Here is a 24,098-nt window from a genome sequence, read left to right on the forward strand (position 1 = left end):
TGACAGGGCTTGGAGATGAAGTGACCCGCCTAGGGTACCAACCAGGAAGTGACACATTCCAACCGAGAGCTGGCTAGCTTCAACACGGCTCTCAACATTGCTTCTACAGTTATGTTCCCAGCACTGCCCCCTTTCCCAGACACCCGGCCTGTGAGCAGCCACAGGCTCGTCCAGAAGCAATCTAGCCCTGGCCAGATAAGGAGCCCTTACCTGTCTCAGCAGCCCCAAGGATGTCCAGTTTGTCACGGATGGCAGGTGCCAAGGTCAGGGCCTGGATTGGGGTGGGTGCAGAGAAGCCCAGAAAGCTGAGTGCTCGGAGAACCGGCTTGGGTACAAACAGGTCCTTCCAAGCTGATACGTCTGCCTTCTGGTCACGCATTTCAGGCATCCACGTCTTCGCTTTTTTGGGCCCCTTTGGAGTCGTACCTTGGGAAGCCTCCATTTTTTTTTTTCCTTTCTTTTTCTTCTTTTTCGGAATAGTCTGGGCCGGGCTTTCTGATGCCATCTCCCCTACCTCTGGATCAGGACAACCTGTGCCGTCTCCCTGGGCCTCTGGCTCGGCATCTTTGACTTCACACTCTTCCCGGGTACTGGTTCCTTCCGTTTCCACATCTTTACCCTTCTTCAACTTCATCTTTTTCTTTGAGCAGCTAGCCTCTGCTTCCTCCTCTCCTTCGGAAAGAGCTTGTGCCTTTCTCTTCCCGGGCTCCTTTGAGAAGAGGCTGGAGGAATTCTTGGCGGCAGAAACCAACCGGTAATCTGTCAGTTCCTCAAAGCACACCAAGTCATCCATCTGCCCGTCTGCAAACATATTTGGGTCAATCTCCACCTGCTTCCATTTCCCCACAACTTTGATTCCCTTCGTCTGAAATTTGCCATAGCTCTGCGACTTTGGCCTCGACTTCTTCTCCTTCAACTTCATGGCTGCTGAAACGAAAAGGAGAGAAACGTTCCGGGAGGTTGGCAAAAGGGAAGCGGGGGACTTTGAGGCCGCAAACCTCTTCCAGGCCGCCTACAGAGTGTCCGGCCCTGCAAAGAGGTGAGCTCCCCGCTGGAGACGGTCAAGGAGGGAAAGACAGACAGACACACGCACGGAGCAGGCAGCTGGCCCGGAACAGAGGGGACACAGAGATGGGGCCAGGCTAGAAGGCAGAGATCTGGCTTGGATTCCAGACCCCACACTTAACCTCTATGAGCCCCTGGCCAGTCCTGCTCACACCCCTCGGAACCTCAGGGTCCTCATCTTCCAGAAGGGGGAGGGGCCTAATAACACCCAAGCCACACACGTCCCGTGCAAACGACAGAACCAAGTAACGCACGGAGGACAAGGCCGCCACTCAAGCCATGTGGAAGGCAGGATGAGAATCTGGGGTTCGGGGGGGGGGGCGGGCCGAGTGGGCAGCTTTAATGCCCGTCCCACCATCCCGGCCTTTGCCGTCCGGCTTAAAGCCCAGCCAGCTTTTCCATGACGCTTTAAGTGACTTAAAAACCATTTGCACGGCCCTCGACCCACGTTCTCCCTTTTCAGCAAGGGCAAAAAAATAACAGATACCGGGGAAAACGCCAAGGCAGACCCCGGTTCCAATCCGGAGCCACCGCTCGCCCGCTCCGGGCCGGCGGCGCACGCACTGATCTCCGTGAGCCTCAGTTTCCCCGTCGGTAAAAGGGGCGACTCTGAGGCCGTCCGTCTCGTGGGTTCGTTACGCGGGTACAAAAAGGTGACGCATGTCCAAAACCGCTCATGGCGCCTCCTGAGGTGAGCACCTCAGATGCAAGGAGGCTCGCTCACCGCCCCGCGGGCGCCACGACCACCAAGAGGCCGGGCTCAAGCCTGAGCGGGGGCGGTCGCGCACACCCGGCCGAGACGCGGGGTGCGATCTGACTAGCGAGTGGGGTTCCTCCTCGCGGCGCCCGCTCCCGGACCGCCGCTCGCGCCTCGCCTCAGGCCCGAAGGGGCGCACGAGGCGCGAAAGCCGAGGACTCCGGACCCGGACGCCCACACACCCGGCCCCGGCGCGGGGTCCGGCAGGCTGCCTGACTGCGACCCGAGAACTCGCGGGCTGGAGATGCCCGCGACGGGAGCCCGGGAACCCGCCCCTCTCCCCGCTAGCGCCGGCCCGAGCACCGCTCCAGCTCCGGCACTCACCGCGTGGGGCCGCCGGCCAACCGCCTCAGACGCGGCCGCGGCACCTTAGCTGAAGCTCAGCCCGCAGTTCCGGGGCGGGGCTTGCATTCACGCATGCGTGCGCGCTGCGGCAGGAAGTCCCGCCCCCGCCCTAGACGCCGTGACCTGATTCGCTGCCGCGCGGGATTGCAGACCTTAGCAGTGCGCGTGCGGGAGCGCGGAGACGTGGCAAGCGGGGCTGGGTCGCGCGGGGCCTCTTCCGGGGTTAGGAAGCAGTCCGGGTCTACTCCATCCGCAAGGACTCTGCGGCCGCTCACGCGCCGGAGCGTAAGTTTTCTTGGTTCTACTTTTAGTGCAGTGGCTATGCGCTTATTGGGTACCTACTATGTGCCTGGAGCCCTGCAAACATTTTAGCATTTATGCTAAATGCTGTATTGGAGGTGCTATTTTCCCCAGTGTTTTCGTGCCTCGTCTGTTGTTCACTGATGGTTGGGGTAGGTTGGCCTGACTCCAAAGGCCATGCTTTAATCACCAGGCTAAACTGGCTCCTTTGTCATATGCAGAGAAATCAGCTTCACGATAGATAATCACCTTTTCCATGTGGGTATCACCGGACCATCTGGGAAACCTTTCCCATACACTGTCTATGTGTCTGGTGACCTTGGGAAGTCCTAAAGGACAATGGGAGAATTCACCAAGCTGAGGTCAGGCAAGCCTCTCCACCCCCTGTGGAGCCACCATGGGACAGAGCTTAATTCATTACTTGGGGGAACTTGCCAGTGTGTCCCCAAGAGTGTGGGTGGCATAGAGCCTGTGCCTAAGTGGTGCCTCAAAAAATCTGATGATGTGGGGCCTGCCGGTGGCACAGTGGTTAAGTTCGCAGGTTCTGCTTCTCAGAGGCTGGGGTTTGACAGTTCACATCCCAGGTGCAGACATGGCACAGGCTTCCATGCTGTGGCAGGTGTCCCAGTATAAAGTTGAGGAAGATGGGCATGGATGTTAGTTCAGGGCCAGTCTTCCTCAGCAAAAAGAGGAGGATTGGCGGCAGAGGTTAGCTCAGGGCTAATCTTCCTCAAAAAAAAAAATCTGATTATGAGAGACTGGAGCTGTCTCTGATGGCAGAGTGAGGAGGAAGGCTGCATGTCCCTCCATGGCAGGACAAAGGTTCCTGTCCCCTGTTGTTGCCGAACCTGAAGTGAGTTCACTCACCTGTCGCACAGCAAGCCAATCTCTGACACCGGGTGTGGTGGAAGAAAGTAGGAATTTTATTTTTGCACAGCGCTGAGCAAGGAGAGAGGGCAGCTAACGCTGAAATCCCAAACTCCCCGAAAAGCTAAAAGGAAGGGTTTTTATTTGGGGTTTTAGGTAGGGGAGGGGGAGCATATGGCCTTGCTGGTCGGAGCTTTCCCACCAGCCTGTCTTTGGCCTTGAGACACTTGCAGAGAGGAGGGAGCTCATGACCTTGCTGGTCAGCAGCTTTCCCACCAGCCCATATCTCTTTGTGGGAGGAGATAGTCCAGGTGCTTGTCCTTGACAGTGTCTGTCTCCATGGAGGATAGTGGATTCTGGAGCCAGGAAGCCAGAGAGTAAGCAGGGAATGAGTGTTTTAGTTTTAAACCCATATATGCTGGGTTTAATGTGGGGAAACTGATATCAGAGTCGATATCTCTGTGGGCTAGTTACACGCCTTGGAGGGTTGGGGGGTTGTCTTGACAGAACCTCTCCTACCAGGGCTGTTTGGTGAGAAAAGGGACCTCACCAGAGGGAGACTAGAAGTTGGATCCCTGACGTAAGACTTGGGGACCATCTTGAGGGGTCAAAATGGTGCATGGTGAAGATTCTCTGGAGACCTCTGAAAAACTAACAAAAGCATCCGTATTAGTTAGGGTTGTCCAGAGAAATAGAACCAACAGGATATGTATACATAGAGTGAGAGATTTATTTTGAGGAGCTGGCTCACAGTGATCGTGGAAGCTTGGCGAATCCAAAATCAGATGAGGTAGGCCAGCAGGCTGGAGACTCGGAATAGTCCCGAGGCAGTCAGCTGGCAGAACCCCTTCTTGCCCAAAGGAGGTCCGTCTTTGTTGTATTCAGGCTTTCAGCTAGTTGAATGGGGCCCACACGCACTGTGGAGTGTAATCTGCTTTACTCAAAAGTCCACAAATTTAAATGTTAATCTCCTCCCCAAAAAAACACCTTCACAGAAACATCTAAAATAACGTTTGAGCAAATATCTGGGCACAGTGGCCCAGCCAAGTTAATGCATAAAATTAACCATCACAACATCCTAGGAGAGAAAAGGGTAGCTTTGGTTTGGACGTCTTCCGTGACAGGAGAGAGCCAGCTTTGTCCGACAGGCAAGAGAGATCTGCAAACAGCACCAGCTAAGTTAAAATAGCTTTTTGCCCTTTATCTCTCACAGCTCCACCCAGTTGACCCTCAAGGCACCAAAAGCACAGAGAAGTGGAGAATGCTTGGTGTGGGAAAACCCACACATCTGGTGTCAGAATTGGTGTGAGTAGCAGTGGTACCAGAAAACTCTGTTTTCTGACTCAGATGGTAAAAGTAACCTATACCCGAGGCATCATAATTCATCTAGCACCTTGCCTAGACTTCTTAAGAATCTCCAAATACCATGCATTAGAAAACAAAAAACAGGGGACCGGCCCGGTGGCGCAGCGGTTAGGTTTGCACGTTCTGCTTCTCGGTGGCCCGGGGTTTGCCGGTTTGGATCCCAGGTGCGGATGGACATGGCACCGCTTGGCATGCCGTGCTATGGTAGGCGTCCCACATAGAAAGTAGAGGAAGATGGGCACGGATGTTAGCTCAGGGCCAGGCTTCCTCAGCAAAAAAGAGGAGGACTGGCAGTAGTTAGCTCAGGGCTAATCTTCCTAAAAAAAAAAAAAAGAAAGAAAGAAAACAAAACAAAAAACATATGTACATATAAACACAAAATGAGGTCTTCCTTTACCACTTTTTGGTAAGTTGCCTCTTTTGCCTGACAATACCTAATGACCAATGCCCCATGTCAATAAATATAAGTCTATAACCAGGGTCAGATCTAGGTTTTAGGGCCCTGAAGCATACCTAATTGGGGAGGGAGAACTCTTTAAGAAAAAAATAGAGGATTACAATACAATGTCAGTAGCCCTACAATGCCATCCAAAACCAGGGAAAGTATGACAGACGGAAGTCAGATTGGAAAGGGACAGTAGTCCTAACCGTTACTCTTAAAATATCCTTGTTTTGCAAATAATAATGATAATAGCAATGTAAGTACATGGCCAGCATCACTCCCAGGGTCTTGGAAGGAGCCGCGGGGAGCCAGCCTTCATTCCTTCATGGTAGACCTGCTTTCGCCTCTGTCATCAGTGGCTACATAGGATGGTATTAATGGGAGGTATAAAATTTTGTGTGCTCTGTTTCCTGTTGTTTCAAACTTGCTGTTGTTAGTAACACTTTGATAATCATTCGTGTGCTGATATTTTCGTCTGCATGTCTGATTCCTTACAATGAATTCCAAGAAGCAAAATTTCTGAGTCAAATGGAATGAAATCCTTTACTACATGTTTCCGTGTCACTGACCAGAAAGTACATGTCAGAACATACCCCCTCCAGTAGGGTGTGAGGAGTCACCTTCCTCGTCCCATGCAGACAATGGGTGTTTTTGGTTATTCACTTCCTGGAGCAGATACTGGTGATGTACTCCCTCAGCTCTGTTTCATCCTCTGCCGTGAACCCTCCATGATAGAAAGCTAATGACTGCATCCTCCAGACTCCCTCATAGCACCAGGTCTGCGAATGTCCTGCATGTCATTGCCAAGAGACTGCCCTGTCCCAGAACCACCGACGGGGGACAGGGCTGTGCTTCTGCTTTTGCTGCCAAGAACAGTAGTGGGGATTTGGTTTTCGGCTGCAGCAGTAAACCATCCCAGGATCCACTTCTTACCTTATCAAGATGCATCATTTTACCAGCATAGGCGACATCCGAGGCACTTTGGTCTCAGAGCCAACAGGTGGGACAGTGGCTTCCTGATACCCTAGTTTCTTGATCATAGCAGCGGTCACTGCCTTGTTGGCGGCCCAGTTCTTCAGTGTTATTCTGAGGAGGGTGCTGTTGGAGGAGGAAGACATTTCCTCTACTCACTGTAGGTCCTTCTGGCTGGGCTACAAATTAAATGGACATTGAGACAGAATCACAGGAGAAAATCAAACAAAGCTTTAGAACATGTATACATGAGAGAGACCCAGGAAAACTGAGGAACTCACCAAAATGGCAGAGGCTCTCATCTTAAATACCATCTTCAGCTGCAGACAAAGGAGGATGTTGGGGGTGGGGAGAGTCAATTATGGGAGATTACCAGAAAAGTAGAGTAAACAAGAGTAAGGTTACTATGCAGACTTAAGTCCTTGCCTTCTGCACTGATAAGAGTTTCTAGAGATTAGTCATCCCTCCTTCTTCCTGGTACAGAGAGAGAGACACCTTTACAGATGGAGATTTCCCTTACAAATGTAAATGTCTCTTACAAAGGGTAACTTCTACTTTTCAGAGTTTCTCTCATGTCTGCAGTTTTTAAAAGTAACCGGCCCAAAATAATCCAAAGAGACATATCTTGGGGTGGCCAATTCCAATCCCCCACAGTGTCATTCCTGGAACCTCAGCCTAGAACTTCCTCCTTCAATTCTGGAACAGTTTTGTACGCACATAATTCCATGTTAAAATCCATTCTGCTTAAGTAGCTGGAGTGATTTCTGTTACCTGGGGCCAAGTCCTAACTGATAGATGCATCTCACACACACGCACACACACACAATATCTTCTTTAAAACATTGTTTTACTAATGACAAGAGATTTTCACGTATTGAGGTATGTGAGGTAATTATTCATTCAAAACTGATTTGGCTTGAACTAAAAAGCCTGACTTATGACCTATCAAACGTACATTGTACATCTGCGTATCCATTAAAGAGTGCATTCTCCTAAGAATGCATACTTCCCCTCCAATCAGTGACAGCCGATTGGTAACGCCTGGATTAGTCCCTTTCCTGATGTCATGGTCATGTTTGTTACTGAACCAGGTTTATTTTTGCCCACCACCCAGAAAGGCAAACACCAAGACAGCGAGATGGCAGCAGAGAGAGTTTACTTACAAGGCAGCCACACGAGGAAGCGAGAGCAATCAGCCTCAAATTTGCTTCCCCGAAAACAAGGACTCAGGGATATTTATGGGATGGGGCAAGGCGGTTGGAAATGTGGAGAGAGGTGATTGGAGGTGAGGTAATTGGTGATCTGTGCAAGTGTAGTCAGACTTCATGCCTCTTCATAGGACCCACGTTCGCAAAATGGCGACGTTTGTATGATCTGAGGGTCGAGTTTTTAGCCTCTTGAGGTCTAAAGGTCACCTATCAGATGTCTCCGTGGGCCCAGTTGATGAGTTGGTGGTCTCAGCTGGCCTGAAGTGGACAGGGAGTTTTAATTCCTGAAAAACAGCTCACACACCCATTACCATGGGGACCCAGGCTCCAGGGAATTGTTATTTATAGGAGCTGTGAGGGACTGGAATTAACTACCCCAAGATATGTCTCTTTGGCATGAGGATTATTTGAGGCCAGTTACTTTTATTTTATTTATTTATTTATTTATTTATTTATTTTTGAGGAAGATTAGCCCTGAGCTAACATCTGCTGCCAATCCTCCTCTTTTTGCTGAGGAAGGCTGGCCCTGAGCTAACATCCATGCCCATCTTTACTTACTTTATATGTGGGACGGCTGCCACAGCATGGCTTGATAAGCAGAGCCATGTCCACAACTGGGATCCAAACCAGCAAACCCCGGGCTGCCAAGAAGTGGAACGTGTGAATTTAACCGCTGTGCCACCAGACTGGCCCCTGAGCCAGTTACTTTTAAAACCTCCAGACAGGAAACAAACTCTGAAAAGTAGAATTTACTTACCCTTTTTGCTGAAAAAGACCAGCCCACACTCATCCCGTCCTTGTGTCAACAGGGCAAAGGTGAGGTCTAACTGGCACCAAGCCCCGGATGAGAGGCTTGTGGGGTTGAACTTCACCCAGGCTGGAACTGTTTAGCTGGCTGGAGTCCTTAGCAGCCTTACTCCACACAGGACTTCAGACACTGCCGTGCGTCCTCAGGCAGTTACCTCCCAAGGTAGGTGGGGCCTGGGAAGTGGGGAAGGGGTGGGGGCAGGCACCCCTCTTTGCCTCCATCCAAGCTGTTGTGGGCCGAGGTGAGTATGTGCCAGGAGGGGGCTTGGGCCAGCCTTTCCTCTGAGTCTTTGAGAGAAACCAGTGTGTCCCAACCCAGGTCACTCTCAAGCCCTAAGACTGAGGCTGGGTGGGGGGCGAGGGCAGGGGACAGAGATGGGACATTAGAGTTGAACAGAACCCTGAAGATCAGGGAGCCAAGCAAAGTCACTAACTTTAAAAGCCACGGTCAGTGCAGATTTGGGGGGCATGCTCGAAGTGGCCCACAGACTGCCGTAGGATGGAGGGCAGGGCTCAGGGCAACAGAGAGGTGCTCTGTCCCCACCCCAGTCCATCACAAACCAGGCAGGGCACTTTCAGTTTTCATACTCTGTTTCTGGGAAAGACAGTGGTGGCCGCAGGCTCTGCACGTGGTGTCCCCACACTGCCACCGAGATGTCAGCTAAAGCCATAGAGAACAGGGAAGGAGTTGCTGCTGACCCCCTTCTGCAGGAGTTTCAGTCGGATGGTGAGTGCCCTTGGGGACGCCCTGGAGGGTGAGGGGGCCCAGGGCTTGGAATGTGTGGCCTGGGGCAGACAGGCTCTGGGTTCTGGCCTGGAGCTGCCCCTGAGGTGCACGGTGTCTGAGCAAGTCTCTTCCCTCCTGGGCCTCAGCCTCCCCCTCTGTGAAGTGAGGGACCTGCGAGCTCTCGGTTGGTGGCCAGGTCTCCCTTTCTCTGTCTTCTCCTTGGGTTCACCTCCAAGCGTTCCCGTCACCTCTCAGTGCAGCTGCCGCTGAGGTCCCCTCCCCGCATCAAAATTCTTGGGAGCTTCAGGAAATGGCAGGGGGGGAGCGTCGTGTGGGGCCTCTGGGCCTCATGCTCTCCTCAGGGGCCTGGGGCCTCGAGTCCCACAGCTGCCCACCCCATTGTGGACTCCACCTCTCCTTTTCCAGAGGAGGAGAAACCTTCCCAGTCATCCAACGTGGTTGAGGCCTCAGCGGGTTCTCCTGGGGGGCCACCGCAGGGGCCGGATGGATCTGACTCAGACTCTGACTCTGACCCTACAGACCCACCCAAGGATAAAGGCAGGAAATTCTCCACTGCAGGTAACTGGGCCCTGGGCACCAATCCACCAGACCTTACCCCACCCCTACTGCTCAGCTCAACCTTCTAAGTTGTCAGTATTAAGGCACACATCCCTGATGGAATCTCTACTACACCCACACTGTCAGAAAAAGGACACAGTGTACATGGGAGATGAAGTAAATGATGCTCCAGAATCAGAGGAACTGTGCTTCAGGTCTTGGCTCTGCTGCTGACTTGCTGAGTGACCCAGAGCCAGTCACATGCCCTCTCTGGGCCTTATTGATTTGTTTCTAAGTGCAGAGGTGGGATTAGGTCACTCTCAGGGGTCTCCCAGAGCCAGGTCATGTACAGTGAGGTGGCAGAGAGACCCTTCATACTGGCCTTACGTTCTTCACAAGCGTCTGCTGCTCAGGACCCTGGTCAGCCAGCAGGCATAAGCTCAGGCTCAGATATTTCCCAAAGGCCACTGCTAGTGCGCTGACCTGTTAGCCGCATGGCACACAGGGCATGAGTAAGTTTCATTTCCCCAGTTATCCTCCTCCCTTGATGCCTTATGGCCTGGTCATTAATGTCCTTCTTCCAGGAGACACCCTTGCAGAGCAGTCTCACTCCTAAGGTGTGGCCCGCCAGGGGCAGGGCAGCAAAAAGTGCACTCTGTTTTTTTTAATCATGCAAGATACATGTCACATAAAATTTACCAATTTAATCATTTTTAAGTGTACAGTTCAATAGCGTTAAGTATATTTGCATTGTCATGCAACCCATCTCCAGAACTCTTTTCATTTCACAAAACTGAAAGACTCTGTTCATGTTACACATTGACTCCTCATTCCTTCCTCCTCCCAGCTCCTGGCAACCATTCAACTTCCTGTTTCTATGATTTGACTACTCTAGGAACTCCATATAAGGGGAATCATGCAGTATTTATCTTTTTATGACTGGCTTATTTCATTTAGCGTAATGTCTTCAAGTAAAGTTGCAGGGTACAAAATAAACTGACAAAAATCAGTTGCTTTTCTATACTCTAATAACAAACTTACAGAAAGAGAACTCAAGAATACAATTCCATTTACAATCACAACTAAAAGAATAAAGTACCTAGGAATAAATTTAACCAAGGAGGTGAAGGACTTATACAATGAAAACTGTGAGACATCACTGAAAGAAATTGATAATGACACGAAGAGATGGAAAGAGATTCCGTGCTCAGGGACTGGAAGAATAAACACAGTTAAAATGTCCATACTACCCAAAGCAATCTACAGATTCAATGCAATCCCAATCAGAATCCCAATGACATTCTTCACAGAAATAGAACAAAGAATCCTAAAATTCATATGGGGCAACCTAAGACCCCGAATTGCTAAGGCAATCCTGAGAAAAAAGAACAAAGCTGGAGGTATCACAACCCCTGACTTCAAAATGTACTACAAAGCCATAGTGATCAAAACAGCATGGTACTGGTACAAAACAGGCACACAGATCAATGGAACAGAACCTGGCCTTCAGGAAATCATTCGTTCTCATTTTTTTTCCAGGTATGAGGGCCATCTTGAGGATTTCTCATGGGGGTGGGTCTTGTGGCTATGAACTTACTTAGCTTTTGTTTATCTGGGAAAGGTTTTATTTCTCCATCATATCTGAAGGATATTTTCACTGAACAGAGTATTCTTGGATGAAAGTTTTTGTCCTTCAAAGATTTGAATATGTCATTTCAATCTCTTGTAGCCTCTAAGGTTTCTGCAGAGAAATCCGCTGAAAGCCTGATAGGGGTTCCTTTGTAGGTTATTTTCTTCTGCCTTGCTGCCTTTAGTATTTTTTCTTTGTCATTCAGTTTTGCCAATTTCACTACTATATGCCTTGCAGTAGGTCTTTTTACATTGACATATTTAGGAGATCTTGCATCCTCTTCCAAAAGGATTTCCATCTCCTTTCCCAGGTTTGGGACGTTCTCTGCTATTATTTCTTTGAACAAGCTTTCTGCTCCATTCTCCTTCTCTTCTCCCTCTGAAATACCTATAATTCTTATGTTGCACTTCCTAATTGAGTAGGATATTTCTCGGAGGCTTTCTTTCTTTTTAGTCTTAGTTCTCTCTCCTCCTTTATCTGGAGCATTTCAACATTCTATCCTTGGTTATGCTGATTGGCTCCTCTGTGATGTCTGCTAGACCGTTCAGGGAATCCATATTTTGTTTTCTGTCTTCTGTTGTGTCTTTCACCTCCAATATGTCTGATTGATTCTTCTTTATAGTTTCAATCTCTTTTGTGAAGTAGCTCCTGAACTTGTTGAATTGTTTCTCTACATTCTCTTTTAAGTCATTGAGTTTTTTGATGATAGCTATTTTGAATTCTCTGTCATTTAGATTATATATTTCTGTGTCCTCAGGACTGATTTCTGGGTACTTCTCATTTTCTCTCTGGTCTGGAGATTTAATATAATTTTTGATACTGCTAAAGGGTGTGGCTCTATTTTTGCACATCGTGGTATTATTTGGTCTCAGTTACCACCTATTGCCACTGGCTAGGGGGTCAAGAGCCATGTATTCTGAGCTCTCTGCTTCCACTGAACTCCCAGGCACTGGAGCCAGCGCTGGGTGGGTGGAGGGGGGGGGCACTTTCTTCTGTGTGCTCTCAGGGTTTGCTCGCTCTGCCCTCCCTGTCTGCTCTCCTGGGGTGTTGGCTTGTTGAGGTCACCCCCATGTTAGCTTTCACCTCGGTAGGGGCTTTCCCCTAGGCTGTGAGGGACCTTGGGGATCTTTGATCTTCCCACAAACAGTCTTCCCCTCCCCCTTTCCTTCCCTCTCAGAGGCTGTGTGGTCCCAGATTGCAGTCTTATGGGGAGGGAGCGAAGTTTTCTCCTACCCCATTCCACCTCCTCCAAGGCGGGGCTCCAGCCTCTCTGACCTCCATTGTATGGCTGCGTGGGTCTCTCAGACCTCTTTTGTGTTGTGTTTGGATGTCCTCTGTTGGACTATGAATGTCTTTTTCATTGTATGGTGGAGGGGAGAGATTACTGGGAAGGCTCACTCCACCATGATGCTGTTTTTGTATTTTTGAGAAAAAGATACCGAGTGTATTTGCATTAAGAGCAGCATGGAGCTTTGTGAAGGCAGGGGCCTTTCCCCATCTGGAGCATCACAGAGCCGGGACATCCTCCATCCACCTCTGCATTCTCAGTAACTCAGACTTCCCTGGAAAAGCAGAAAGAGGCCAGGCAGAGGCCATTCTCTCCTGTGGTTCCAAGTCCATAGAGCCCTCCCCCACCATAGGCAGCATCCAGGAATGCAGGAGAGGCCAGTGCGAGGCACTCACAGATGTTCCTTTTGTCTCCAGCCAAGGTTGCTGCTGGAGCTGTGATCGGAGGAGGTGAGTCTCTTTAGGAAGGAGCTGAGGCCCCCATCTGCCTCTGGCCCTGGGTCTCTGGGAGCAACTGGGCTTGACCAAGCCAAGAATTCCCTCAAGCCCCAAGATGTGGGTGGGGAGGGGTGGAGTGGGGAGCGGATAGCAGTGGGATACTCAGGGTGACGAGAACCTTGGAACACAGGAACCAAAGCAAAGCCATAAACAGCATCTCAGATCCACCCTCAGCTTCTCCCAAGTGCAAACCATGCGATCCTGGGCGAGCCAGTGATCTGTCTGAGCCCACGATTCCTCCCCTAGAAAGCAGGGCCAGTGAGGTCATCCAGAGCTCTGTAGGGAATGTGTAAGCTGAGCTGTGTCTGGTTCCTCAGAACTTATTACAAACCCAGGCACCTCGTGCAGCGAACCCAGAGGGTTCCACCTGTGCCCTAGGCCAGCGTCCTCCAATATGGTGGCCAGAATTAAAGAAAATAAAAATGTTTATGTCACACTAGCCACATCTCAAGTGCTCAATAGCACATGTGGCTACCATATTGGATGGTGCAGATACAGAACATTTCCATCATTGTGGAAAGTTCTATGACTAAACTGCTCTGTAGATATAAGGGAGCCCTGGGGAGACCCCCACACACTGCTACAGGGCCCTCAGGGGCAGAGGGCAGAAGCCCCCACCCCATCACCTCTTCAGAAGAGCAGCTCTGATGTATCTTCTGTTGACCTTGTGCTTGGGGGAGAGAGAGTAATTTCCTAGCCAAAAGGAGAAGTTTGAAGACCACTGCATGTTTCAATCTAATTTACTTTACACAAGGGGAGTGGGTGAGCAAAGGAGGCCCAGGCTCACAGCAAAAAAGAGGCACAAACAGAACTGGGATCCAGGTTCTCCTGTGAGCCCATCCCCTCGCTTGTGTCCACATCTACAGCCTTCCGTTGCCTCAGGCTCCCATTCCTGCCCCATGACTCTCACAAGAGCAAAGCAGACTCCCCACTTCATCCCCCAGGAAGATGTCAGGGAGATCTGGGGAGTCCCTCTCATGGAGCCGACCCCAAAGCTCCTCTTCCCTGCAGTTGTGGCCGTGGCAGCTGTGCCCGTGGTGCTAGGTGCCGTGGGCTTCACGGGGGCAGGAATCGCCGCCTCCTCCATAGCAGCCAAGATGATGTCCGTGGCCGCCATCGCCAACGGGGGTGGCGTTGCAGCCGGCAGCCTGGTGGCCACTCTGCAGTCCGTGGGTGAGTGTCCCCGGCAGGAGGAGGAGGGAGAGGAGGCCAGAGCCAGGAGAGGATTCAGCCTAGAGGCTAAACCTGAGGGAGGGCCTGGCCCCTCCCTCCAGTTCCAGGGTCCTCAGCATCCCTGGTCCTCGGTTTCTCCCTAACTGTCTTCTTTCTGGCTCCTTCTGAGTGAGGTTTGGGGTGGGAGTGGAGGCATGAGGGGTTCTGAAGGGAGAAGAAGGGAAGGAGCCCAGAGCTGTGGATCCAGCCCTACCCAAATCTGACAGCTGGGTGGCCTAGGCATGACCCCTCCCCTCTCTGAGCCTCCTAGCTTCCTGTGTAAAGTGAGGGACCCTGTAGCTCTTGGGGTCTGTGGCTGACTCTCCTCTGTCTCTCACTTCCTGTGAATTCATCTCTCTCTTCTCTTTCTCAGCCCCCAGCATCCTTTGCCCAAAGCAGAGCCCTGGGGGTGTCAGGACCTAGAGGAAGGATCCAGGTAGGATCTCTGGGCCTCCTGAGGGGCCCAGGCTGCTGACCACTGAACGCTCCCTGTGCCCACCCTCTGTCTCTTCCTCAGGGGCGGCTGGACTCTCCATGTCATCCAACATCGTCCTGGCCTCCGCTGGGTCAGCTACTGGGGGCCTTGCTGCAAAGTTCATAAAAGTCCCGTTTCACCAGGGGAGCCAGGCAGACGAGGACCAGCCAGAAGAAAATGTGCCCAAGTCGGACCCCAAGAACCAAAAGCCCCACTCAGATTAGAGAAGCCTGAGAAATAAAGATCGTGGCAGATGCACCTCCCTGTCTTTGCTCCTTGCAGCCCTGGTTGGGGGGATGTGAATGGGAGGTTTCTGGTTCTCCCCATTCCCTCAGCCTGCCTTGTAGGGGGGCAGAGGGAGGAGGCAGGCTGACCAAGCACAGATCAGTTGGCAGGAGGCTTTGGTTGGTCGAGGCTTACAAGGGATGGGTTATATAAGCCAGGGCCATTCTCGGGCCTTCCAGGGGCGTCAGTTTACCCCTCATTCAACAATGGAGTTGAGAGTGGTTCCTGTTGGGAGGCTGGGGTGTGGGTACCAGATGCGTATTAAGCCACTGGGCACAGAGCCCTCTGCCCTCCCTTGTGAATGGGCACTTGACATGCAGAGATGAACAAGACACCGGCCTTTGCCTGCCTGCCTCAAAGTCCTGTGGGGAGGCCAACAAGGAAACACCCGGCCAGGACAGTATGCCCGGTGTTCAATGGGGCTCTGGGCCCTTCACGGGGAGGAGACCAAGTCAGGGACCATCACTATGCCATGTCTGGTGACAAGCACTCTGGCTGTCCCCTCAGTCCATTCACTTCCAGGGAGGGCTCACTTCCTGCCAGAGAGGTCTTATTCTCTGGAGTTTTTTTTTTAAGGATGAGATACAAAACAGAAAGAAATAGAAGTTCTACGATTTCTGCTTACACTTCAGTAGATAGTCTTGAGGGGGCCTCCAGGGAGCACATGCTGCATTTTGTAGCCCACTCGTCAACACATCGAGAAGGAAGCCTGCTGAGGATGTCGAAAGTGGAGAGAGCATCACTCCTACCTGACACCAAGAAAAAGCCAGACAACCTACAAAATCATAACTTCTCTTGAGCTGAAGTGCAGGGTTGCCAGATGGCCCGAACTCTCAGGAGAGCCAGGTGCCTCCAAGGACAGCACTGAGCCACCTGGGGCAGAGCATGGAGGAAGGTGGGGCCGCAGCACATGCAGGCGAGAAGTCAGCTACAAGTCTTAACTGAGAGCTCAAGGGTGAGTATGGGCCAGCGTGAACGAGCATAGAACCCTGGGGAGCTACAGATGCAAGGATGCTTCAAGCCAACCTGCAGCTTCTTCTGCAAGGACCTGCTGGATGCTCCCAAGAAAGATTGGAGGCAGGCAGAAACCCAGAGAAAACCTCCCTCATTGAGCAGGACTGGAGGAGGGGAGTGGCAGCTTGCCACCTTCGTTCTCCCCTTATGGGGCTGGGGGAAGTGCAGGAAAATCCATAGACACCAGAACACAGGAAAAAATCTCTCTTGATGGGACAAAAAAAGAGAAAAAACCTCTGCCACTCAGGTTGGGGTTCTCAACCTTCCTGGGCCCAGACAATTAGAACCTGCCCACCACTGGAGTGGGGCAACTTTAAGAAAACCCCACCCCCAGGCCCAGGCCCCCAGGGCCTGCTCAGACTGAGGCTAGAAGGGACCACAGAGAACCCCATTGCCCCCGCCGCCAGGCCAGCAAGTAACAAGCAACAAATGTCTACACTGTGGGTGGAGCAGGGATGCAGAGGGACTCTCTCCAAATGGACACCAAATGGACATCTGAAGCCTGGGTGAGCAGATGCTGAGAAAGAGCAGTGTCCATGAGAAGCTCAAGGAAATGCTGATGAGAAGCTGGTTGTAGGGGCATTAGCTGGTGTGCCCCTTTAAAGGTCATGTGTCCTTGAGGCTCCTTGTCTGGTCTACATGCCAGCACTCATGATGATAACAGTCCTGGGCTTGGCCAACCCAGCTGCTTTCCCGTGGGAGAGTTAGCCCCAAGACCCTCATGGTCTGAGGGAACATGGAGGCCCTCGGCTGGGGGTGGTGGGGGTACTGGTCCTTGGAATGCAGGTCGCATACGGACAGTCCCCCTTGGTAAGCACACAGCCTTTCTTCCACTGCCTACTTAAGCTGGCTTCTCTCAGAGGGCGGTAGCGGGGGCACGATGCTGTCCAGCCAGCTGCCACTGGACCATCCATGTAAGTAACTCCCAATAAACACACATGTCTCGTTCGCTGCCTCCCGGCCTTTTCTTTGGTCTCTCGGCAGCCTATCCCACACTGCTCACCTAGATGGGTGTGTGGCAGAACACTGGTGGAGCAGTGACAGCAGCCGGAGCAGCAAAAAAGCCCAGACCCAGCTCAACTCCTGACAAGACCGACCTCCCACTATAGGCCCATACAGGAGGCGTCTCTATTTCTGGGTATAAGTACTGCCACCTCTGTCTCTCCTGAGCTGGTGCAGCAGACACTGCAGGAGCCTTGCCTGTATCCCCGGCACTCACTCTCCCAGTACCTGCTGGGCCCCCTGCTGCCAGCACCTGTGACTGTCCCTCCCGGGCCCTGCCCCTGAGGCCTACAAGGCAGGCTGGAAGTGTCGAGGTGTTGGTGCCCCCAGAATAGCCCTCAGCCTGTGATGGATTTTAGTCGGGGGATACACACCCCTCAGGGGGCCAACTCTGAGGCCCGGCCCACACTGTCTCCCAACAGGAGCCAGCCTCAGATGCCCACAGTGCAGCCTCACTCATTAACGGCCCTTTCTTGGCTACCTGTCCTTCCCTGTCTCATCTCCCACTCCCCTGTTGGTGCTCCCTGGGGTCACCTCCCACTCAATTCCTCGTCTCGGGGTCTCAGCCCAGGGCAGCTTCCTGCCCTCTCCTCAGGGCCCCCTCAGCGTCCCACAGGGCTGAGCTCGCACAGCCAGCACTCTAGCAGATGGTTCCTGAAATCCGGCTGTGTTCAGGCCTTGTCCATCCTCGTCCCTCAGGATGAGGCTCAGACAGGAGGCCCCACAGTCTGTCTCATAGTGACCCACCTGCCAGGACCCAAGACAGGCCCAGGTGTGTCGGAATCCCAGCAGACAACACAGCTCAGCTTTGGGGCCGGACCCCGAGCCTGGCTACCCAGGACAAGGCCTCATGCCAAGGCCCGAGGGGGAAATCTGCCAAAACAGTGGACAGTCCCTAAGTCTTTGCAATTTGTCAGGGAAAGCCTGGCACAATTTCACTTTTGAAAAATTGTCCCTCTCACTTACCTTTTCCTCTAGGAAATCCCTGTTATCCAAGACACTCGAGAGTCTGGCTGGGCCTGGCCCGAAGATGCTGGAACCTGTTGAAGTACGCCAGCTTCCCACTCACCCCCTACCCTGAATCTCTTCATCAGTTTGCAATTGTCTGATTCAATACAAAAATAATTTTATCTCCCCAAAAACAGGCCAGGTGCTCGAGGAGGCAGCTGGGAGGGAGCTGGTGGGCAGGGAGCCAGTTTAAGGCTCCAGATCTCCTGGAAATAACCCAGAAAAGAACCATCCTCACCTGGGGGAAGGCGCCCATCACGGGTAGTAGCGGAATCAGGACATTGGTCACTTCCCACGGGTTCTTTACCAACTTAGCAAGAGGGATGGCAGCTCAGCCCATCCTGGGATGCTGTGCGCGTCCATGTCATGATCCTGGGCCGTGTCTTGACCACAGGAGACCCACATTTCACGTTACTGGTATGGATCCTCTGGTGCCAGCACTCTAGATCACGCTGTGGCTAGCTAGGGTGCCCCAGGGGTGTCTCAGAGTTGCTGTGGGGTCTCCGAGGACCGAGGACAGGGATCCTAGGAAACAGAAGCCCCTTCCTCCCTCCCCCAGGAGGTGCCATGGAAGTCACAACCCTCCGTCCACATCCCTCCTGAGCCCGCTACACTCCCCTCCCCACAGGACCCCTTTCTGCACTGCTGTTGTCCACAACCTCAGACCAGCCACTGTGTCCCCCGTGGGTCCTCTGGTCTCCTGGGAGGGGTGGGAGGGGGAAGCCGGTGGTGAAGCTGCACTTGTGTCAGAGGGTGAGTGTCCCAGGGCCGGGGTGAAAGGAGGGACAGGGCCAGAGACACGAGGGGCTACATCGCTCCCCTTCCAGTCTGAGCCTCCACAGATGTCCCATGACAGGCTCGGCCACAGGAGTGGCTCTTGTCAACCCGGGGACCTGCTGTGATCGGGCTGAGGCTTCAGCGGGTGCCCCCTCCCCAGGCGTCAGCAGGCAGCGTTTCTTTCCTTGGGCTGGTAGGGGTCTTGAGAAGAAACTTCCTCTCTCCGTTCTGGATGTTATAAGCTGGCTGCCAGCCTTCTGGGCGCCTCCTGACGGAGAAGACTGGGGGCTCAACACATAACAGGAACTCTCATTGCTTCAGAGAGATTCATGGGAAAGACTGACACTTACTCTAGAATGCAGCTTTCTGATAAACTTTCAGATCATAGAACTGAACTGGGTAGGAAATTACAGAAAAAGGAGAAAGCATCAGAGTAAAGCAATAACTATAACAAAAAACTCAAAAATGACAATTGACAGAGAAACTTGTTTATTTCTGTGATATACAACACCTTAAAATAATAATTAGAATTATGCCTGATAACTAGGACAGATTAGAATTTTAGGACTGTTATATAATTTCAAAACATTTATATCAATAACATTATCAATATTATATCAATAACGTTATTGGTGTGGATCCTCTGGTGCATCCTGGATCCATTCTACCAAGAAGGGGTGGCCATACTCAACCAAAGGTTAGAGTTTGGTACTTTCCTTGTACCAGAGTCCAGACTAGGACTTTCCCGCGGTTCGGAGTGTGGTTAGGAGCCATAGGGAGGGATACCAATCCAGCCTTAGGAAAAGAAACCTTCCACGGGAGTCTTGGAGGTTGGTGACCGTCCTAATGACTTAAGTGGCCAACCCGTGCTCATGTAAAATTTATATATTAAAGATAGGATTAGGAAGGAATGGATTAATTCATTCTCCATCACCCTCAGGCTTAAGATACTGATTCTCTTCAAGCTGAATGCCACAATTTGCCCCACAGAGTAGCCCTGGGCAGCAAACATGGATTCATACAGCTGACTGAGAAGGTTCCCGATGGAGAAGTGATTTTAGATCCATCCTTGAAAAAGAGAAAGGCACAAGGAAGACTAGAACTTCAGCTCACAAGCTGGTGAAGCAAGTGAGCTCGGTGAGCCAAGGAATCAAAAAGAAAGATTTCTTGGACTCTCAAGTCTGGAAGTAGTGCTCCTTTATTCAGAGAATAGCGTGGGGACAGGGCCCATGGACAGGACTTGCTTAATAGGTCTTGGTCTTATACTATTGGATAGGGAAGCATTCCCAGCCAGACATTTTAAAACATACTCAGGCAAAGTTGATATAACCTCTTTATATAAAGAAAATCAGCTCAAGCTTTCCAAACTTTGTAATCTTATCAACACTTACACTTTTATATTTCACCAATTCAATTGTACCCTGAGTCAGTGTCTTAAGCCTACTCATTATTATTATTTTTTGTGTGTGTGTTTCCTTTTTAATTTGGCCTTTTCATTTGGTACCGTAGGTACCAAAAATTATGATGAGAGCTCTCACAATTCACCCTCCCCCCAATTTAGAGGTTTTCTCAATTTAAATGATCCATCGTCTGGCCACATTGAGGAGTAGGATCTCAACAGCAACTCAACCAATAAGCTTAACCATGGACACAAAAGGCATCCCCAAAAGAGATCCAGAAAGTTCACTCCCAAAAATAATCTAAGAAAGTAAAGGCCTTCATTGCACAGCAAGCAACAAAGGTTGAGACGACAAAGGCCTCTATGAAAAGCAACTGGGACCCCTTATGACAAACTCCCCTGAGAGCTGAAACAGCCAGACAAAGAGTCCCGGAACCCCAGTCTACTTGACTGGCCTCTAAGATGCATGCCGGTACATGCATCCTCCGATGGCAGTGTAGGGGAGGAAGACATTTTCTCTACCTGCTCTGGGTTCTTCTGGCCAGAGAACAAATTAAATTCACATCACACAGAATAACAGAAGAAAATTAAACAAAGCTTTATAACATGTATACATGGGAGAGGCTCAGGCAACCTGAGCAACTCACCAAAATGGCTGAAGCCACCACCCTAAATATCATCTTCAGCTAAAGACAAAGGAGGATGTTGGGGGTGGGGGAGTCAATCATGGGAGATTACCAGAAAGGTACAGTAAACAAGAGTCAGGTTATTACGCAGAATTGAGTCCTTGCCTTCTGCATTGATAAGTTTCTAGAGATAAGGTCATCCCTGCCTCCTTCCTGGTACAGAGAGGGAGACACCTTTACAAAAGGAGATTTCCTTTACAATGTAAATGTCTCTTAACGAAGGGTAAGTAAATTCTGCTTTTCAGAATTTTTTTTTTTTTTGACAGTTTTTAGTTGTGCCTTTATTCACCTTAGTTTGTTAAAATGTACTTGTTTTAAAGATCCTATAAATAGAGTGATCACCCACTAATGTGGGATGTAAGCTCCCCCTCTCAGCATGGTATTTTTGTTTTTTAAAAAGCAGAATTTCTTACAGGAATCTTATTGATCACACAGCAGTTACAAGAATGTCCGATATAATGGCATATACAATCTAAACAAGACAGGCTGATTAAGGATTTACATAATGTAAAAATATACATATTCAAAGTTAGCCATGTGGGCAGCGGCATGCAGCGGGAAGAGCAGCGGACGGGAGGTTGGGGGTTGAGGGCCCAGACGCAGTAATATTACTTTTCCCTCCGTTCCCGAAGATAACTTCCACTAACAAATACATGTTCCACACATCTAAATACACAAGGGTAAATCGTGACCTGCTACACGTACGGTCTAAGTGGTCTGTGAGACTCCCACAGACACAGGAAATATGAACCCCATGCAGGCAGGAGGAAGCACTGGTCATGTGTTCTACTTGGACTTGGAAAATGTTTAACTCTTGCCGTTGACATCTGGAAGAGCGCGGGTCTCCTCTTGCTGTGTTTTCTTCACCATTGACATTCACTTGGTGGGGAATTCTGATGGTGGGTCAACCTAACAGTGATAACTGAAATACTCTTAAAAATGCTGTAACTTTAATAACATATTTTCATCACACACTTAACATAAAACATGGATCATCTACAGCTTTAAGCCACAGGATGGAGGAAGCGCATCTGAATGGTAATGCTTTTCCTTTCAGTATCCCATCGCTCCCAGCACTGTCCTCAGGAAGGAAACTGATCCAGCCGCTTGCTCATTTACCCAAGCAGGCTCTGCTATGAGCTCTTAAAGAACATCCAAAACAGAAGAAAGGTCGCTCTTTTTCTCTGGGCTTTTTGAGAAACTAAATCAAAATGATAAATTATTCAAGGTTCCTAGTGAGCAGTGGTGCTTTTCTGTGTGTAACTATCTAGGGAACAAATCAAAATACTCCCACTGCAAGCGCGTCGACGTGGGGGAGACTTATCAGGAATCAGGAACCTCAGACAGCAGTGCAGAGTTTTCTCAGACACCCCCATTTGCCCTGCTTTTTGCCAATTATGGCAAATGCGTTTTGGGGAGCTATGCTCGACAACTTATGCTTGTAGATCCTCTTGGGAAGATTTCTCTAGTTGAGTAGAAACCCTTGCATAAAAAGTCGGCAGGTTCTGTGAACCTGGAGAGGAGACTCATGTCTCTGAATGCTCAAATTGCAAATTCCTATTGGAGAAAGAGCATTAAAATAACTTGAAGGTCTGTTTTATTGGCAACTCAGAATGCAAAGTATTTTATTTTTAAACTTCTAAATTTGAAAACAAGACGGCCTAGGTTAAATAATAGTTTTCCAAAGCTGAATGTGCTCATTTGCAGCTCAGTTTTTCTGCTTTAAGTACAAAAAAACAACTTCCTAAAACTCCTAGGCAGGAACACTACTGTTTTGATGATCTGTGATTAGATGAACGGATCGATCTCAGTTGGTAACATCCCTTTGTTTTTCCTTGGTAAGGGTTTAAAAAATTCTAGAACAGACGCATTTTTCTAGTCTTACACTGACAATTTCATCCCAAATGTCTCCTGACAGGCATATACCATATACAGGAATCCATCTTCATCCTTCTCACTTTCATACACTTCAGAAATCGGTGTGGACACGCTCACCATGCTGTGTCCATTCACTAACAGGAAGAAGGTTTGATTAGCGTTGAGCTGTAAGCGCCTTCTAATTATCTTGATGAGCTCACTCATGTTGACATGGTCAGGCACAAGGAACTTGGTTTTATGCAGGACAGGAAGCTGCTTCTCCCCCTTGTATCGTTCTATTATCACCGGGATTTTGGTAGGATGCTGCTCTCGGATAAGTCGGACATCTTCTACTCTTTGTTCGAAGGTGCCGTGCTGCTTGAAGGTCTTCTCCGACGGCCTGGCGCGAGAGGCTGGGCGGGGGCGGTGAGGCGGGGGGTCCCGGCTGTTCCCGGCGGCCGCGGCTCCGACTGTGGCGACAGCGACTTCCCTTGTCCTGTCTGCAGTTTTTAAAAGTAACCAGCCCAAAATAATCCTCATGCCAAAGAGACATATCTTGGGGTGGCCAATTCCAGTCCCCCACAATAACTAGATTTTTCCCTTGACTGGGCAAAAGAGGAGAAAGATGTCTGTGGTTTCAGTTTCCTGGAAAAACAAAACCTGTCTCATTTGCTGCCTCATTGTTTGGGACTTTGCTCCATTCTGGGCTGAGCTGCTCTCAACATCCAGAGGCAGACCTTCCAGGAAGACATCCAAACTCAGTGCTACATTCTCGGGAATTCAAGAGAGAGAGCGGATAGCTGCAAGATCAAAGTCTTGGAGTAGGCAAGAGGGGATGAAACCCGGAGGAGCTGGGCTTGTTCATCCAGAGCAAGGGAGGGAAGGCAGAGTATAGGGATACAGATGCTGGGGGCTGGTGGGTTTGATGCTGGGAAGAGAATTCTTTTCTGATTGTGTCTAACTTCTGGATGAAATAAGTGATCATCGGAGAGTGAGCTGGGACGAGATGGTGGTAGAAGCTTTAGGAGAAGTTGAATGTACTACTGAAATTCTGTAGACTTGCTGCATGAAGAGCGTGCCCACGTGCCGGCCATGTGTCACTCCATCCAGAAGGGACTGAAGCCTCAGCACCGTTGTGAACACCCCAAAGAATCAGAACGGACTCCCCCACCCAAAATGTTGTTGGGATGCTGAGGGTGTGATGCCACAGCGTACACATTCACAACGTGAATTACCAAAGTCTCTAGGGCTGAAAGTCGCTGATCGGGAGTGTGTGGAATCCTGAACAGGGCTGCAAATCACCACCAGAGTATAGCTTAAACTAATGAAAATAACATGTCTATGTCACACTCCCTGGGCTGAATATTTAAATTTAAATTACAGAAATCCTCTCTCTTTAGTCTATTCTCAACGCAGCAGCCATAGCAAAACTATCCTGTCATTTCTCTGCGTCGGGCCCTGCAGTAGCTTTCCATCTCGCTCAGAGCACCAGATCGAGTCCTTGCAGTGGCTTCTGAGGCCTCACGGAGCTTGGCTCCCTGTTAACCTCCGACAT

General features: G+C 50.4%; 2 protein-coding genes, 1 long non-coding RNA gene and 1 pseudogene across 6 annotated transcripts in view; 1 reads left to right on the forward strand and 3 right to left on the reverse strand.

Annotated features, from left to right (window-relative positions):
* The window catches only part of DDX24 (DEAD-box helicase 24), a 19,302-nt gene extending 17,033 nt beyond the window's left edge, over window positions 1-2,269 (reverse strand). Inside the window, exons 1-2 of one of the 4 annotated variants that reach the window (XM_001497967.7) lie at window positions 2,147-2,269; window positions 211-927 (exon numbers count right to left, since the gene is read on the reverse strand). In XM_001497967.7, coding sequence (XP_001498017.3) covers window positions 211-922 — 712 coding nt within the window. In that variant the 5' untranslated portion in view covers window positions 923-927; window positions 2,147-2,269. Of the gene's footprint in view, window positions 1-210; window positions 928-1,552 lie in introns of all 4 variants that reach the window. The other 3 variants (XM_005605419.4, XM_005605420.4, XM_023628325.2) reach the window with 3 other exon arrangements.
* Window positions 2,127-14,773, forward strand: LOC100064785 (interferon alpha-inducible protein 27-like protein 2). The gene is given in 8 exon segments (XM_005605417.3): window positions 2,127-2,452; window positions 8,131-8,291; window positions 8,733-8,855; window positions 9,282-9,434; window positions 12,748-12,780; window positions 13,840-14,001; window positions 14,558-14,712; window positions 14,715-14,773. Coding segments are annotated over 6 exon segments (618 nt in total). The 5' UTR covers window positions 2,127-2,452; window positions 8,131-8,291; window positions 8,733-8,782; the 3' UTR covers window positions 14,757-14,773.
* On the reverse strand, window positions 4,046-6,478 carry LOC138920592 (uncharacterized). The gene is made up of 3 exons (XR_011432020.1): window positions 6,395-6,478; window positions 6,075-6,292; window positions 4,046-5,016 (listed from the first exon to the last, which is right to left on the reverse strand). It is a non-coding gene; the product is annotated as an uncharacterized lncRNA (long non-coding RNA).
* A 4,300-nt stretch (window positions 14,774-19,073) lies between the features above and the next one.
* Window positions 19,074-23,220, reverse strand: LOC100629709 (microtubule-associated proteins 1A/1B light chain 3B pseudogene; annotated as a pseudogene).
* Window positions 23,221-24,098: the final 878 nt, after the last annotated feature.

This window comes from Equus caballus, chromosome 24, assembly GCF_041296265.1.
Source record: "Equus caballus isolate H_3958 breed thoroughbred chromosome 24, TB-T2T, whole genome shotgun sequence".
Lineage (NCBI taxonomy): Eukaryota > Metazoa > Chordata > Mammalia > Perissodactyla > Equidae > Equus > Equus caballus.